This window comes from Hippocampus comes, unplaced genomic scaffold (assembly GCF_001891065.2).
Source record: "Hippocampus comes isolate QL1 unplaced genomic scaffold, H_comes_QL1_v1.1 scaffold335, whole genome shotgun sequence".
Classification (NCBI taxonomy): Eukaryota; Metazoa; Chordata; class Actinopteri; order Syngnathiformes; family Syngnathidae; genus Hippocampus; species Hippocampus comes.
This window is the reverse complement of record NW_017805823.1, coordinates 515,842-533,715: the sequence shown is the minus strand read 5'-3', so window position 1 is coordinate 533,715 and position 17,874 is coordinate 515,842. Positions and strand designations below refer to the sequence as shown.

The 17,874-nt window shown below is 40.9% G+C and overlaps 1 protein-coding gene across 4 annotated transcripts in view; it reads right to left on the bottom strand.

Moving 5' to 3' along the window:
• Positions 1-17,874, bottom strand: part of ptprub (protein tyrosine phosphatase receptor type Ub) — a 185,520-nt gene that overhangs the window by 118,200 nt on the left and 49,446 nt on the right. For all 4 annotated transcript variants that reach the window (XM_019886396.1, XM_019886398.1, XM_019886397.1 and 1 more), the window contains exon 2: positions 12,908-13,039. In XM_019886396.1, coding sequence (XP_019741955.1) covers positions 12,908-13,039 — 132 coding nt within the window. The remainder of the gene's footprint in view (positions 1-12,907; positions 13,040-17,874) is intronic.

Here is a 17,874-nt window from a genome sequence, read left to right as displayed (position 1 = left end):
CACCAGTCAATCGCATGGCACATACATAGACAGAAAAACATTCACACTGCCTCTGAGTGGGAATTAAACCCACGCTGCCTGCACAGCAGTCAGGCGAGAGAATAGCTACACCATAGGTGACCGGACTGCGTTTTCAATCATTCCAAATTTCATTCTTGACTGCTACCAAGATTGAGAATAATCCTCAAGAATGGAAACGCAATGTTTTGCAGAGTATTTATAACATGCCAGGTCGTGTTGGTCCACAAAAAAGACAAGATAAGAAATGCAGGGAGAGCAATGATTCCACAAGACCCGATATAATGTGTGACTTATTGTGGCTAATTCAAATGGCCATCAATCTTAACTTTGGCATTCAGCTGGCATCAGAACTTTCATGGTCATTATCATCACAATTTAATGCAAATGTCCCCACCCAGAAGCAGGAGTACATATCAATTACTGACAGTGTTGGCCATGGCAGGAGTTATTATGGGAACAGACTGCACCCGAGAATGAACTGAAGTGGAGAGAATGACAAAGACGGAAAAAGGCCCCGGTCTGCTCATGTGAAGTGGCCACTCGCCGCTTGCCGATTCTCCAACCAAATGCTGGCTCGAAAGGGTCCTGCATCGCCAATCAATGTTACTTCAGCAAAATGGAGACGTAATAAACGACACTCAAGAAGCCATCCTGGTTTGTGGATTGCTCGTGCAGCTTCTTGCAGCAAGAAGGAGACAAATAATTCGATCGCAGAGTTGTGGATCAATGACTGTGTTCGCACATGGTGCGATTTGTGTTGCTATTCATCTCTGGCGTCTGGGCATCTTTCTCAGTGATACAAAAAGGCATTTTATATCGATCGCCTACAGAGCAAAAGATGCCAGGGCTCCAGACTAACCTTTTTTTTTTTTAATGTTCACACCTCCCTTAATTTTCACTGTGTTACTGCTACGTACTACTGCTACGTAAGTCATAAAACGTAATTACCGTATTTTTCGCACTATAAGGGGCACCTAAAAGTATTTGGTTTTCTCAAAATCCTTATACTCTAATGCGCCTTATATCTGGATCAATATTCAAATTTCTTGGATGTAGTATTTTAAAAGTTCTGTAAAGCGCAGCGGTTGTGAAAGTGCGATATAAATAAAGCTGTATTGTATTGTATTCCCTTTAGCGTAGCTCCATTTAGTGGATGAGTAACGCAACCGCAGCCACTATTGTAGCTTCTATTCTGTGCGCCTTATAATGCGGTGTGCCTTATATATGAACACAGTTTTAAAATAGGCCACTCATTGAAGGTGTGCCTTATACTCCAAAGTGCCTTATAGTGCGGAAAATACGGTACTCAAAAAGGAAAGTTAATGTTTAGAAGGACAGTGCAAGTATGATCAGTGAATTTCACACTCCGTGCATTTTTTGCAAAAATGAATAGAAAAATGTACTCTCACTCATTGGGGCAAAATGTGAACATTTTGGTGAAATCCAGAGCCCTGGTTATAGTTGCTACACGGGACGGGAGAAGATTGCACAGAAACCAAATGTGAAGGGAGCTGCGGGTTGGCAGCCCTGGTTTTCATTTTCCAGTGCTGAGATACATTTGTTGGATAATAGGAGTGTGTATCAGTCAAATGAAAGTCGGCTCGACACGTATCTCGATTATGTCAAGTGTGATACAATTCAAGGACAGTTTAATTTAAAGTGGAAAGATTTAATTTGGTTTAATTTAGTAGAATTACGCTTGGATTTGATTAAATCTGGTACAGCTCAGATTATGATGCAATTTGTTTCCTGTTGTCATTGTACAACATGAACTTGTTGGGAAGTTTTGGTAAATGTGGTATTTCCTGAAAAGATATAGGTCTGCTGTCAAAGATGATTCGATATGGATCTCGGTATAGTTCCAAGTGGAATGACTTGATTCAGTTCGATTCGATGAACTCAAATCTTTTAAAAATAAAACGATTTTCCAATTCTAGCTTTTTTTTGGAGGGGGGGGGGAACACCCAAATAGGCATTTATTCCATCTGGCTTTGTCAAAATATAATGGAAGCAAACTAATCTGTAATTCATTTTATCTTGTCATTACAAATAGTGTTTGACACGTATTAGGCAATCACACAGTGAAAAAGGATATTGCTTCTTTCATAATTTCATCCTGATGCACTGAATCGGTAATCAAATCAAATGATGTGCTTCTGAATTCCTCGCAAGTACTTTCACAACTTGCCTTTCCGTTACTTGATCCGTGAAATTTAAATAGAACTTTGTAAGTGCTCTTGTGGCAAAGGAGGCATTTTGTGGAACCTTCTAAATGCAGGCATTATCCCCTCATGAGCCTTCAGAATCATGAACAAGTGTGCTGCATTTGAGAGCAGATGAAAGTGCTTTCATGCTCCCGCATGACATTTTGTTCCCCATTAAACAATGTGAACTCAATGCGGAAATAGTATGTTAATCCGACCATCGTTGTCATCACAAAAGCACGTATCCCCAGATTTCAGGACTTTTTGAGGGTTGCTATTTCCGGCTAAATTTAGTCGGCGTAATCTTTTAAATGTCATCTCTTCTCAAATTCTTCTCTGAACCACACTTATTGAGGCGAGTCCCCTAAAAAAGGAAGCACAAGTACAAGTACACAAAGCCAATGCTTTGATCCTGGCTGAACTGAGGTTTGCTGAGGTCTTCATTGGAATGTGCTTTTAGTTCAAAATGCAATCTTGCAAAAGAGTGTTTTTGGTTGAATTAAAATTAACTTTTTATTTTCTTGACATGAACACTCACTATCATAGGTTCTATATAAATATACACACATAGGTTGATTTGCAGAAATCTATTGCACACATATATTGTTTCTTGTTTTTGATGTTATCATGCAGTACATTCCGCAATATTCACATTTTTAAAATAGCTCTGCGCTGCCGTGTCAAATGTTATTTTTCGTATCTGCAACGGTCTACTCAATAACGGTGTGGCGGGCCACAAAAAATGGTCCCTGGGCCATAGTTTGTACACCCCTGATGTATTGGATTCATGGGATGCAGTAACCTGATGCGAGGCCAGTGGACAGGAAGAACGTACCCATCTGTGTGTTCTGTCCTTGCATCTTGGATAAAGGTCAGGAAGCCTGGTGTCGATTTCAGGTGAGATACCCCATGACAGCTACGCAATAGCACTGAGCTGCAGCGTGAAACTGAAAAGCTGCGGCATCCACATATTATGTCTGCCTTGAGATATTGTATGTGCGGGCATTGACTTCTGACACTGGAGGCCTGTTGATTAATGGACACACGTCTTTCCTGCCACATCAAAATGTACTTTAGTGGTTTGCAGGTATTTCATCACATTACTTTTCCTCTTGATACCAGCATGGCTCTGTTGTTGCTCTTGTGAGCGACGGCTTCCCGACAGAACCAATGCAAGCCTTTTGTTGATATAGCTTTGGATTAGTTCTCATTAATTCAGAGGTCCACAATCTGAATCGGGGCGCAAACGCCTTTCTATAAAGATAAGAGACTTGATTTTGATGCTTGTAATTTACCCGGCACAAATTTATGGGAAATTCACATTGCTCTTGTGAGCGACGGCTTCCCGACAGAACCAACGCAAGCCTAATTGTTGATAAAGCTTTTGGATTAGTTCGCATTAGTTCAGAGGTCCACAATCTGAATCGGGGCGCAAACAGTTTTCTATAAAGATAGAGACTAGATTTTGATGCTTGTAATTTACCCGGCACAAATTAATGGGAAATTGACGGAGACATGCAGGGACATGAGAAGTCTACACAGAAATTCAGTTCAAATCCCTGTTTTCTGCCAAATTAAAAATTGAAGCTACGGTTTTCAAACGCTAAAATACTATTTGCTGAGGTGAACAATAGTGTGTTTGATTTATTTGGAGTTGTTTTTATAAACGGCCTCACTGGAAGTGGTTAGAGACAAGAAAATACAGTTTGCTGTGATACATAATTTGAATTTAAGAAATACAAACCTGTCGATAATGTAAAAAAGGAAACCAAATGGGCATTCATTACCAAAAAAAAAAAAACAACAAAAAACAAAAGTACATAATTCTCTTGTGTATTCATAATTGCGCTTTAACAAAGCAAAATAGTATTTAATCCAACTACTAGATGACCAAAATGTTGTGATTGACAGAATGAGAACATTCTCTGCCCATTAGATGATGGAAAGTTGCCATTCATCCAAAGGAATAAGTCATGGCTCCCGGCAAGTATGTACATTTGCGAGCAACTGGAGACAATATCATGGTTATTTCAATATTCATATGTTCGACCTGACTTTTGGATGGTCTGCTTTGAGCTGTTGTGTAAAACGAGTGCCTTGGTACGACATGGTTGGGAAACACTGCTCCATAGCTTATTACCAAACCCAAAACAGAAAGCTGAATAAGAGGTTGATTCATTGGCTATAATTTGGATTTAGATTAGCTGTAAGGACTGTTGTTTGTGAAAAGCGTGTGATCTTATCGACTTGGCGTTAATGACTTGTAAGTTATCGTCCTGGCGAGCCACTGGAGTGCACTTGTGGCCCTCTGCGGACTATATATCATCGCGACCAATTGGCTCACGCTACAAACTGGTCTTTCCCGCTCACTCCGAAGGTGTGATAATTAAGGAGATCAGCTGATGGAATGTTTCTTTCAAATGGAACCTTGGAAAATCAAGGGACTTGATTATTTAAGGCAGCAACCATGTGAAAGCAATAAATCTCTTCATCTCCTCTCCTGCAAAGAATGCATCTCCGACTTCATTTTTAAGTTGCTTCATGTTGATACAGTACCATTTTTCAGCATTGCCATGGTAAAAGAGCACTGAAATGTGTGACCCTTCCGTGTCAGCACACATTTGTTGTACTGGTACCATTAGTTCTGTATGCTTCATTCATATAGGCTCAGGAAAGTCAAATCAAGAAAGGACAAAAATCAGGTTAGGACAGAAACAGAAATGGACGTCAATTGTGTCAATACACGGAAATAATATCCCACAACACATTTATCGTACTGAATTTGTTGCCAAATTGTACACATCTGCTATGCTGTCACATTAGACGAGTACGTGATGCGGCATGGGAGCCAAAGGAAGGAAAGCCAGGTTCACAGATCAGAACTTTGACTAGAAAGCAGATTTATAGATTGACAAGGTCTTATTCTCACCAAAAAAAAAAGCCATGCTGCTTATTATGGTTAGGTGCAGGTGTCAGAACAGATGTTTCCTGTCGACACCTCTCGAACTCCGTAATGGGGAACTCTTGGTGCTTTTTCAAAGCCCCTGGTAAATGGACCAACAAAAAGACACATATCCAACATCAAAGCAACACCGAGCACAGTTTAATATTCAAGAGGAGTGCGCCAAACGTATCATGTCCTGCTTTACAGAGAACTGAATAGTGAGACCACACCCTTAAACGCCACATTAAACATTTAGTGTCACCACACAAATAGCAGGCGCAACAGAAGGATGAAAATGGCTGCATCGCTCTTTAAAAGAAGGCGGTCGTAAAGCCAAAGAGTTGCCGTTTTAATTATGACTGACACAATTAACTGTGTCTTAACAAGCTGTAACAAGCTTGATTTCTGCGGTAAGCCCGAGACTTAATTGCCGCCATTAAAGTTACTCAGCTGTAGCTGATTAGAGCTAATTCTGCGGGTTGGCAAAACAACAAACCAAAAAAATGTCAGCGTCGTTAACATGAGCTCGGCGTTCCGTTACCTTTGGCTTATCATTCCGTTGAAAATGTTGCAAGGACAATGACACCATTAAGTATTAATTTTCTAGTCTATAAAAACAAATGCGGTGGTAAACCTCAACGGTAAAGAGGTCACGTTTACGTCTTGCAAAGCAGAGGTACTCCCTAGTTAAGATTCCAGTTCGGAATCCGACTGGCGCGTCTTTCTTTAAGTATTGAGGAATATTATTCAGTCCTTTCTAGCGAGAGTTGTAATTTAAAATGCACAACAATTTGGGTATTTACAGTAGTCAACTTGTAACTAGTGCGGCTCTCAGGCAGCATTCTTGCTCATTGCGGTTACAATGTATCCACAGAAAAAGCTCTTTTTTTCATTAATAGTTATTGTACTGATGAGAAAATAACATTGCGTGACAAAATGTTTGAGACTCAATTATTATGGTATACGTACACAACTAGACTTCTACATTTTATATTTGCAAGTATAGTCGATCCTTGCTATTCACGGGGCACATGCATTGGGGACCCCCCCCACAAATTCTTTTGAAAAATGCTAATACATATTCGATATGGTTTCCCTGAATAATGGGGGTGGTGCACAATTATTTATTTAATACCGAGAGGAAAAAAAATCAGCGGAAATGCAAATCTGCAGGTTACAAACTGCAAGTATGCAGGGGTCAACTGTCGGGCGTGACGCTTCACACCGAAAAACTGGACGGCCCGCCATAGATCAGAGCGCTAATGTATTTTTGTGATAGCTATTTTATTGTTATTTTTACAGTCTGGAAACGCATCTCTATAATTCACTGTACTGTATTTATTTACAGTGTTTAATACAACACAATTAATAGAGTCACTTTGAAAGTTGCCTGAGCGAATACTGGTTAATTGACAATTTGGAATGACAAGAAAAGGGAGCCAGAGGTAAAGAACAAATTTAAATCTCCAAAGAAATATTTAGTGCATATTGTGAAGTCAATGCAGTGCAAGGCCAACACTGTTTCTCTCATAGTGTATTTAAATACAGAGGATGGCTGGTTTCTGGTCGGCTACGATAACAGCAGATGTCTTTGACTACACAAACGAATCTCAGGTCACTGTCAATGACACACACACACACACACACACACACACACACACACACACACACATACACACACACACACACACACACACACACACACACACACACACACACACACACACACACACACACACACACACACACACACACACACACACGCATGTACGTAGCTGATCTCAAGTGTGTAGATGGGGTGAGAGGTGACAAATTGAGAAAGCAAGAAGGTAATGTTGTCCTCTGTAAAATGACAACAAGACGATAGAGATAGAACTGTGCGCAACGGTGTGCCTCTTCCAAAGTAAGGTTATGATAGTGAGCTTGCAGAATATATGTATGTTTCAGTTGACCAAGCTCCGACCCCAAGATAGTAGTGAAAGCCATTTCAGTCGGGACCACTCTCATCTTGTGCGGCAATTTACTTGCCATTAAAGAGTAGGCTACTTTAAGATCATCTTTGGTAGAGCAGCTCAAAGTGATGGCTTCTGTGATCCTGATAGCAAGTATGAACGTGTATCAAAATGCACTTTCAGTGCCAGTGGCGGAAATTTAATGGCATTTAAATGGGTAGTATAAATATTAAAACAGTAAATTCAGATCAAAATGACTTCAGCCCCGTTCCCGTCAAATACATCAACTGGATTCCAACAGTAGGGTATGCAATAATTTATTGGTTGGTACCGTTGCAGTCTTATCTACCAGGAATGATATATTACAAAAAAATAAAAAATAATTCCATGGTTTAGTCCAACTGGATTCCAACAGTAGGGTATGCAATAATTTACTGGTTGGGACTGTTGCAGTCTTATCTACCAGGAATGATATATATTTTTTTTAACATTGCCATGGTTTTGTGACTTACCATGATTGTGTAGCTAAATCTTTGTGACAAAACTTTAACATGTGAAATACTACTGAAGAGCTAATGGATTTTTGAGCAAGGTTCTTCATGAAGAGATGGATACCAGGAATTTATTGATATAGTTCTTGTCATTAGGTTTCTAGAAAGAAAATGATTTGTCAGAATGGTTACACAATCGACACTTTTTTTGACGGACAAAACAATTTTTTGAGGCAGGAGCTGAGTGAAATTACTGGGCTGTGTTTTGGACTCATGTCATATCTGTGAGAACTAAACACCGCAATGCATTGAACACTCATGCCAGGTACGCACAAGAAGTTTTTGAATCTTAAAAGATTTTTTTATCTTTGGCAAACCCCACACATAAAGATAAAAAAATGATCCATGAAACAGTTTTTGTGGTATTGTGTGTGGGGTGCAACGTAATCTCATCACAGCTCCCCACGCACACAAAGATTCTCTTCCCCCATGGGTCAAGAATCCAGTCCCCCGAGGGAGAGCTCTCGCGTGATGAGACATGATTTCAAAAACACGAAGACCATGAGAGATGGGAGCGTTGTAAGGTTGCAATGTTGGCAAGGGAATGCTGGCTTGGGGGGAGGGGAGGGGGGGGAGACAAAAAAAACAAACCATCAGGTAAGCTGGGGACCTACGGAGCTCAAAGGTGACAGGGAAGGATGACCCAGAAATACAAAAAAAAAATGCGTCTCCCTGCAAACTTTACATTATATCGCAATCATTGGAAGGAAACGCAACGATTTTTTTCTTTCTTCCATGTTACCTTGGAGGTTCCTTACCTCCCGCCTGAAAACGACTGAGATAACCTCTACCAATCGCGCGATCTGAGTGAGGGAGGATAAGCGGTTCAGAAAATAGATGGATAAACATCGGGCCGGATATTACTTTTGTTTTATTGACCAGCGCTTCCTCGTTCGTCAGTCAGAGAGCTTCTTTGATTGACTACATTCCATTCACAGTTTGCGGAGTCAACTCTCTCAGGAGAACTCTGTTTTCGCTCCCACGCACCACCCTCCCCTCCACACACACGCACACAAGATTTTTGCTAAAAAATATTGAACCCCTTCATTATTTAAGATTGTGAGCCCCGACTGGTTTTGGACCTCTTTATTAGGACAAATCCACTCTCAACACACCAAACATGTAAATATAATCTCATTTTATAAGACTTAACATTCTCCAGCATTTGACATCCTTGGTCGAGAAGGGGCAAAATCGTGACAAAAACAGCCCGTTTGTCTTTATGTGTGTACCCAACGTAACTAAACCATACTTCACACACAGTCAAGACAGACAAAAAGAAGAGGTGTGACCTTCTTTCACTCATCCAAATCTTAACTCAAAGAATCTGATCAAATTTGTCCAGAAAGGGTTCCACTTAAATCCACAAACATGCTCTCTTTGAGTAACACGTTGCACCTTGTCCTTGCCAAGCCGTTTATGCTGAGTAGGAAATCGACTCCATGACCGATTAAGCGACACTTCCCCTCTACCCATATTTAGAAAACCACACCTGTCATGGTCCTGTTCTTGTGTATATCCAGGAGGTGGTAGATAAGGACCTTCCCTTCAGTGTGCACACTTGCTGCCAATAATCATTAGTCATGTATTTAAGGATTGTCAAGCTACCTGCTGCTTGTCGGATTATTGAGCTTGTTGCTGCTCGTGCTCAAGTGCTGTATTTCTAGACCTCTCGATCTTGTCATATTTGTTTTTGTTCCCTTAGTTCCACGTTTTGTAAGTATAGTCATTGTTTAGTCATTTGATCTTGCTTTTTTTTGGGGGGGGGGGTATGAATTGGACTCTTGTCATTTCGTTTGTTTTCTCGGTGTTTCATTACCTTGCCTCTTACAAGCGGCTTTGTTAATTCCTTGTTTTTTCCCGGATCCTTGTGAGCAGCGTTTTTTATTTTGGACTTTGTCAGTTTTGTGTTGATAATAAACATTTTTGTTGTCACATTTTGTCTGTGTCTGCATTTCTGGGATCCTAAACATTATTTGGTTTGTTTCGAACCTGACAACGCCAAACTTTATCAAAAGTTTGACAATACTGTATTGATAACCATTAACTAGGTGTTTTTTTTCCCCTCCTCCCGACCTTGATCATGCATAATGGGCACTGTACAGCCTCGTAACTTGTGACTCTTCTTGACAAGGTCATTATGCTGCAAACTAACACATTCATTCAAACAGAACAGGAACAGTAGCTTATCAGGCAGTCTGACATCACAGATCTAATTCAAAATAATGGAGAATCTGAAGATAAATGGGGCATTCTTATTAAGACCTTGCCGCATTCTATCTTTTTTCGCTCTTGTTCATGAGAACAGTAGTCTTAATTTCTCTTGGGAGCCACAAGCTGATGCTGTCTTCGCTGTGTTTACTAATCTTCCCCCGACACAAATTTCTCAGCTGCACCGAGTAATACGGGTGGAATGTAAATAGCCTTATCTCATAAAGTCTAGTTATCCCTCGCCACCTTGGTTGTCCGCTGTGATACATGGTTAAAAGTCAACATGGGGGGATTAAGTTAGAAAAAGCCAAGCAAGAGTATCAGACTTCCTCTGTCAGGGATCAGCAGGAGAGCTACACGATTTAAATTATGCCAAAACGACAAACAAATGTCACGTGACTCGACAAAATGCCACAGACCCAATCACCGACGAGTTGACGAGCTGAAAAAAAAAAACTCAAGGTGCTTCTTCAGTACTGACACAACGTTGATGCACATAGTAGTGCTTGTCTTGCAAATTTTAGTACCCGACTAATTCAACCTGCGCTCGTCTGCTCCAGGGAGGGCCCTCAATAGCTGTAAATGGCATGAGACTGAGTTTTAATTAAACCCAAAGGGAGAAGTGTTAATTAGCCCATCGCCTGCTGTGAATGGGCTGCTAGCTGCAGGCAGATTCACACTTCATTGCTAAGGACCAAAAAAAAAAATGTAAATTAACGTAGGTGCATTTTAAGAATCTTGGGTTATATTTTGAATTTGTCATGCTCAAAATTGAATTCTATGTTGACATATGTACAAGGATGTCGGTATTGAAACAGGACTTTCGCAGATTCAGGACATTCTCAACCACTGTTGTGCAATCCAGGTAAAGCCTTCTCAGAAGATGGAAAAATCTTTGTCGACAAGGATTATTTCTTTTTAAACTGTGACCCTGCCTTGACTTAGCCATTCTTTTCATCCATTTTCATCCACTGCAACGCAGTAACTACCCGATGTTAGGCGGTTCAGAAAGACGATGTTAAAGTTCTTCATTTTCTTGCCATGCGCAGTGAACAAGGAAATGCATAGTTCCATTTCATTTGTATTCCGGTACCAGAAACTGATGGGCTGGTCGTTCTGGAAGAGGGAAGTTGATCTCTTCAACAAACAGCTGGAAGCTCACTTCCACCCCTGATATTTCTGCTGGGAATCTAAAATAACATGTTTCTCTTTGTTCGTTTCCAGTAGGAATTTGTTGATGCAAGGATGGTGAAGAGCCTTATAAACTATGCATGTCATCTCCCTCTGGCAAACACCAGCGGAGAGGATGATGGCAGGAAAATGTTGGTTTCCATTAGTCTTAAGGCTGGTTAACATAAAGTTGTCCTTGGGCTTTGTCAGGAAAAAAAAAAAGACAAAAGTGGGGTGACTGCTTCATTAAAGCTGATGCATAACGGAAGCTGCACGATAAAGGAAAATGTATTGTTCTTCCAATTTATAGCAGAAACCGTCATCATAGTTAAGTTGGTCTTTTAGCCTAACCACAAAATCATCAGTTGCGAAGCAGGGAATCATACAAATTCACAGAACTCTTCCAAAAATGATTATTTGGGACCTCCCTGTGTGTCTTTCTACAATTAAATGTGGTTGCACACGTGTGCACGCCCTCTTATGAGTGGGGATATGGCTCTGGTCACAATTAACCAGTCCCATTCAAACCCATGTTAAATGGAAGTCAGTGTGTCTGATTTACCTGCGCAATATTCACCCATTTTAACGCTTTCATGCACCAAAAATGATGATCTGTACATCCTGATAACATGGTAAGCTGCCCACAGTAGTAACCGCTGTCCCTGAAAGGGTTAATAGACTTTTCCTGACGTATTTTTCTCTCGAGCAGAAACTGAAGATTTGGTGCTCAAACTGTTTGCTATTTTGAGCTGCACTTAATTTCTTGTAACTGGCCGAAGGCCCCACGTTCCAACTATGAAAAAAAAATAAATACAAATCAGCCCCATAACTTTATGTCACCACCACAATGCTTGATTATAGGTGTGGTGTTGTTTTGGTTGTGTTGTGCGCTCCAAAAAACACCTTTTCCAATTATGGCCAAAAAGCTCAACTTTGGTTTCGAATTTTAACAAAAACACAATTGGACTATCACAAACACAAATGCGAAAATGTGTTCCGGTCCGACGAAACCGAGGTTGAACTTTTTGTCCATGATTTCAAAAGATATGTTTGACACATAAGCCCTGTTCACACGGCAAGATTTACTCCGACGCTGCACCGAAGTATTTTGATGCGATATATTTTACACCGCAACAAATTTCGTGGAGCATTCACACGTACAAGCCGCTGAGCGATGCTGCACCGACGTAGTGCCGAAGTAACTCCACTTGCGGTCACACGGGGCAGTATTTTGTTTCGCAGTAAAACATGCACATGCGTAAAGAAAGAAGAAGGCGGGGAAAGGAAGTACCATTTCCCCTCCTTCGATTGTAACAAAAATGGCTTCTTCTCCGGAGAAATCAACGATGTGGTCGATTATCAGACGCCGCAGGAGAGCGAGAAAAGAAAGATTGCTGAAATACACAAGAGAACGAAAACAACGTATCCTTCGATTTCTTCAGCAACAAGTGGACGACTTCGTGGCGTAAGTACCCATATGGACTCTTCCAGCGCGTAGCGAGGCCACTCCCCGGCAAGCGAGCATTTGCTCTGGAGCAAATTTACGCCAGTTGCGTTCACACGCGCACATTTGCTTCGGTGCTGCTTCGCAAACGAGCATTTGCTTCGGAGCAAATTTTTAAACCACCTCCCTGAGGTGGATCAAATTTAATGCGCACTAGGCTGTTGAGCGGCGCTACGTCGAAGTAAATTTGCACGTCTGAACGCTCCACTGGCGTAGAGTCGGTGCAGCGTCGGAGTAAATCTTGTCGTGTGAACGGGGCTAAACACAACTTTGCTGATCAAACCAAAACAACGTTGCACCGACAGTGAGGTATTGTATGTCTGTATGTAAACACAAGTGACGTCACTTACCGCGCAAGAGGTCCGAGCCAGCGTATGGAGAATTGTGTGTCCGAAACAGCTGCCAATCAAAGTCATCTTCTTCAGCCTGTGTGAAGTCACACAGGCTGAGATCTGAATCCTCTTCAAATGTGCAGCCAGCAGCTGGAAGGAATAAAAACAGTCGAACATTAGAGCAGTTATTGAACTACATCAGATGATTTTATCGATTAGTTTTGTTTGTACTTTCAAACAAGGGGATTTCTTTAACGCTTTCATGCAGCCTGTAAGATGATAACATGATAAGCCGTCCACTGTAGATGATGATCTGACTTAGCTCAGCCATGATTAAAGGCAAAAAAAAAAAAAAATATGTACAGAAATCTTTACATTCCTGGATTGGAGACCGATGAAATCTGGGCCTCCTCTGACACATTCTTAACGATATTGAACGGTCTCGTGGATTTACATTTGAAAAGACAAATCCAACTCCAACAGGGGGAAAAAAAAGCTTGATTTTATGAAGTCTTCGTTACAAGCTTTGAATGGACTCTAAATTTCATGCAGGGATTGAGCAATTGTTGTAAGACATTCCGACAGTTCCATTTAAGTACTCTACTTGGTCTCCTGCAGTGTACCGTTCTATCTACCTTTTCTCCTTGATCTCTGATTAATTTCAGAGGGACATTCTGGTCTTGGCAGCATCCCTGCGGTGAGACATTTTGTCCAATTATTGATGACTCTTTACTGTTCGATGGTACATGTAAAATGTGCAAACTATTTTTATCCCTCCCCAGATGAGCACATTCGATAATGACACTCCACATGTTCTTTTTCAAAAGCTCTTTGTCGACCACACCGACGCATATGACCAAGAAAGATTGAATGGGAACTCAAAGCTCTTCTCTGTAAATCAGAATGACTTGAAAAGTATATTGAAAGGGTGGGTATCGACAAGAGATAAGCATGTCCAAATTTGGTTGTTTTTTTTTTTCCTTTTTATTGAATACAATTCAAAACAACTAATTTGCAGAAACGTGATTTTCATTGGACAGCAATGACAACGCAGATTTCTAATCGAATATCCCTTGGAAAAAAAAAATCGTGGGTATTTTCTGATTAGATTGAGTAATCTAAAGTGAGAGATGTACAAACTCGTCACTGCAGGCCATTGCGTTTATGTGGCAGCATTTCACTAGAATCATACTGAAAGTTGTTTGCAATATTTTTATTCTTGCCTATAATTGTAACAATTCGTTCATCCCAATCTAAAATATGATACAATTACGCTTTGCACTATTGTAAACTATGACAATACAATACATTTTTTAATGAGTTTGGGCTGAATAAATGTATTGTTAAAGCAATATTATCTTTGTAAGGACCATTTTTCAAGTCTTGAATTGGATCTTGAATTTGTACTCGTAATCTGGCCAGCGACTGCAATATATTGTCACCCACATGAACTCATGGCCTTGGTCATTTTGGGAAGTTTTTCCAGAAAACAAAGAATTGAAGCAAACGTTTCTAAGTAGTGTATGATTGTATATTAACAATCCATTTCAAGGGGTAGAGTTGAATGATCGGTTACTACAGTGGACATTTTATCATGTTATCAAGTTCCAGGGTGCATGACAGGGTTAAGATGAGGATTAAGACGATTTTAGCAACAGTGGCCAGCATCCTGAGGAGATGTTTAAGGCAAATAATAATCAGAATAATAATAATTTTTGTGTGACAATGTGATTTGTTCGGCTATTATTTGAAGAGAGTGACGATATGGAAAAGAGACCGAGATGGCGCCTCGCATTGCATGGCGCAAACTTTTACGGCATGATACTCTTTGCAATCAAGTGACTCTTTGAACACGAACGTGTTGCAAAAAGGAGAAGGCATTACAAGCAGGATATCAACGACCACAAATCAGCTGTTATAAGATCAAAAGTGCCTGTTAGCAAACAGCATGAACAGAATGATTCGCCGCGACCAGTTTCTGAATCACATGCTGTCACAAAATGAGTTGATAGTTCAATAAACGCATGCACAACACCTTTCAAACAAAAATGAATGAAACGACGAGTAAAATGACTACACTCACACAAACACCGGCAGTTATTGCAGCCCGAGTATCTAAACGAGAATTACCATTACGGAGGAACATGCACAAACTACATCGGAGAGACTAAAAACCCCAAAGCACATTAAACAAAGGCAAGTGCAAACACCAATAACATTTGGTGCAGTAAGGCACCCCGGGGTGTGTCGTGATCATCATTTACACCTCACAACCTGCTATTCCACATGCCCAAAAGCCAAAATTTTCAAATTATATTTAATAGCTACGGCGTTAATGGCCCCGAGGTCCCAAATCATCACGCTTCAGTCATTGCACTTCGCATCCGTTGCCATATTTCACTTTGAGTCCATCAGTGGGAGGACTGCAGTACACGGTGGGCAGTCGGAACAGCTCAGTCGTAAGGGCAAAGCATGCCTCGGTAATAATGGGAGCTGGACAGCACGAGATGCCACATGCTAATGACGGGAATAACCACAAGCAGGTCCTGAAGGTGACCCGGCTTTATTACTGCTCGTTCTTTTTCTTGACTTTGCCATTAAATAAATGACAGGCTGCGGAGGAAGACGAAAGCGGCTTTGCTCCGCTGAGGATTTATTAGTCTCATTTTTAAAAAAACGGTACAAGAGATAGCCGCAGCTTCCAGCTATGAGGTGGCGATTGGATTGATATGATGTCATACAAAAGACAAAAATGAGCTTCGATGGGGGAATGGAATAGAACTGCCAAACGTGGATCGAATGTTTCTTCTCACAACGTGAGTGGGGGAAAAAAGCCAAAAGTTCGTTCGATGCTTGTCATGGTGTCACTTTGTCTGGTGGCACGGCCTTTGAATAAGCTTTTGGTTCAAATGCAATTGCATGGATGACCTCATCCAGGAAAATGATGTGATGAAGAGTTGTAACAATAAAAATATTCATAATGGTCAATCGTTCAATACCACATTATTTTAACAATACATTTGTAAACCGTTTTATGACCGTGTTTAATGCTAAACTTTAGTTTTCAAACTCAATCCACGGGTAGAAACCTTATGGTGGACCTTACAGGGGCACAAAAGCAATCATCCTAGTCATTGACTTGATAAAATGTAATCAATTCATTTGATTCAATTAATGAAACTGTTGATCTGCTAAATCCACTCGTAAAAATTATGGATAGAAAAAAAGAAGAAAAGCGTCAGGGTGCATTCTTGCACTCAAAGCAAAGGATGCTACAATTAACACGAGTGAGTTACTCGCATGACCGTCCATGAATAATCACATCTTTTGTCCATTGAAAATGAATCATTCAACACTCTGTAAGTGGACAGTGACCTTTTTTTATGAACTACAAACTTTATGGGTTTCCTAAATTAAGGTGCATTAAATGTTAAATTGAAGCTGCGGTAGGATCAAAGGGCAATTCCACACAGACTCATCCGTCTCAATGTTAGTTGGCATCCTGTCAAAGAGGAGAGTTCATCCTCAACACACGCGCGCACGCGCACACACCATGCACAAAGAAGCTCTTGTGCTTTTGATCAGTCCCCAAAAAAGTTTGACCGAGGTTTTCTCCAGGTCAGTGACTCCAGTGACACCTAATGCTTGCGTGCCCACTGTTCGAATATGAACTCACATGTACCCCGATGCAAGTGTGATCCATTGGGCAATAGTAACCGGCAGGGGAGAGAGTGTTGCTTCCTCCCTCGAGGTTTGATTTATTGGCCAGTGCTGGGCGGTTACTGCATAGATCTGCTGCTGGGGGCATGAGGTTAATTGTCCCGCAATGGGGTCCATTTCTAATAGAACAGCCAGTGATATGGGACCTGACACATCTAAATGTTGGCACTATATTATTCCCCGCTGCTTCAGTAAATGAAGCCCGCGAACTCCCTTCTGCAAAAGTCTCATCATACGGAGAAAAGAGGGCGGGTTTCAAGGCCAAAGCTGGCGGGGGGAATGTCGTCTCCTCAGCTGACAGTCATCCCATCTATCATGACAATCACACAACCGCCCCGGCGACGCCTCTGACTCTCTGCCCTCGTGGTCGTTTTTACCTGAGTGATCACTGCATCGTTTAGTGCAAAGCGCAGCACAAAAACGATATTTTGCATCACAGGATATGTACAAGTCGATAAGCACTTTTCACAATCTGCGGTAGAGCTCTATATTGATTCCCAAACTATTTTTATTACTGACTGACAATGAGAATTGTGGGGATTAGCAGAGCAGATAAATGCCAAGTGCATACCAACGGAAAGTTTATGTGACTTCTTCATCACAACTAAATCGACTAGGCAAGCCTCGCAGCAAGAACAAGCCGCATAATAAAGTTTCTTTTTATGGGGGGGAAAATGAGGAGCAGATTTATGGTGTCAATAAATCAGGAAGCGCTAGTCTCAAGGACAAGGTAGGGAACACTCACTAGAACCACATCACGGGGAAGACTGAGGAGGGAAGAGAATTATTTGAGCTTTTTCGTGTCCGCATCGGAATCGCACATTTTTTATAGTTGGGTAAGAGAAAATACCCGATATGGCATGTTAAACTGGTTGTGACAATTTGCCCCATTTGCAGCAGCGCATTGAATATATGCTTTCCAGGTTTATGAGCATCGTCAATCAAAGAAACGACTCCCCTTTTTCGTTTGAGGAATTGTTCCTAACACATTTTGCCTTTTCCAATTAGATTTACCATCTCGTTCATCTGCTCATTTACATGACCTGCTACTTCGTCATATAATCACCCCCTTTGAAAAAGGTGAGTTTCATATCCGTTGATCCGGTTTTGGTTAATTTTTGGGGGCGTTTTTTAGGGGTTTTTTTTTAGAATATATAGAAGCAAGAAAAAAAACAAACTGATTGAATATCTAACACACAATTGTGACATTATAATAACTGTAGCGGTTGTAATAGTAAAAGCACAGCGCTTTCAAGAATAATCCA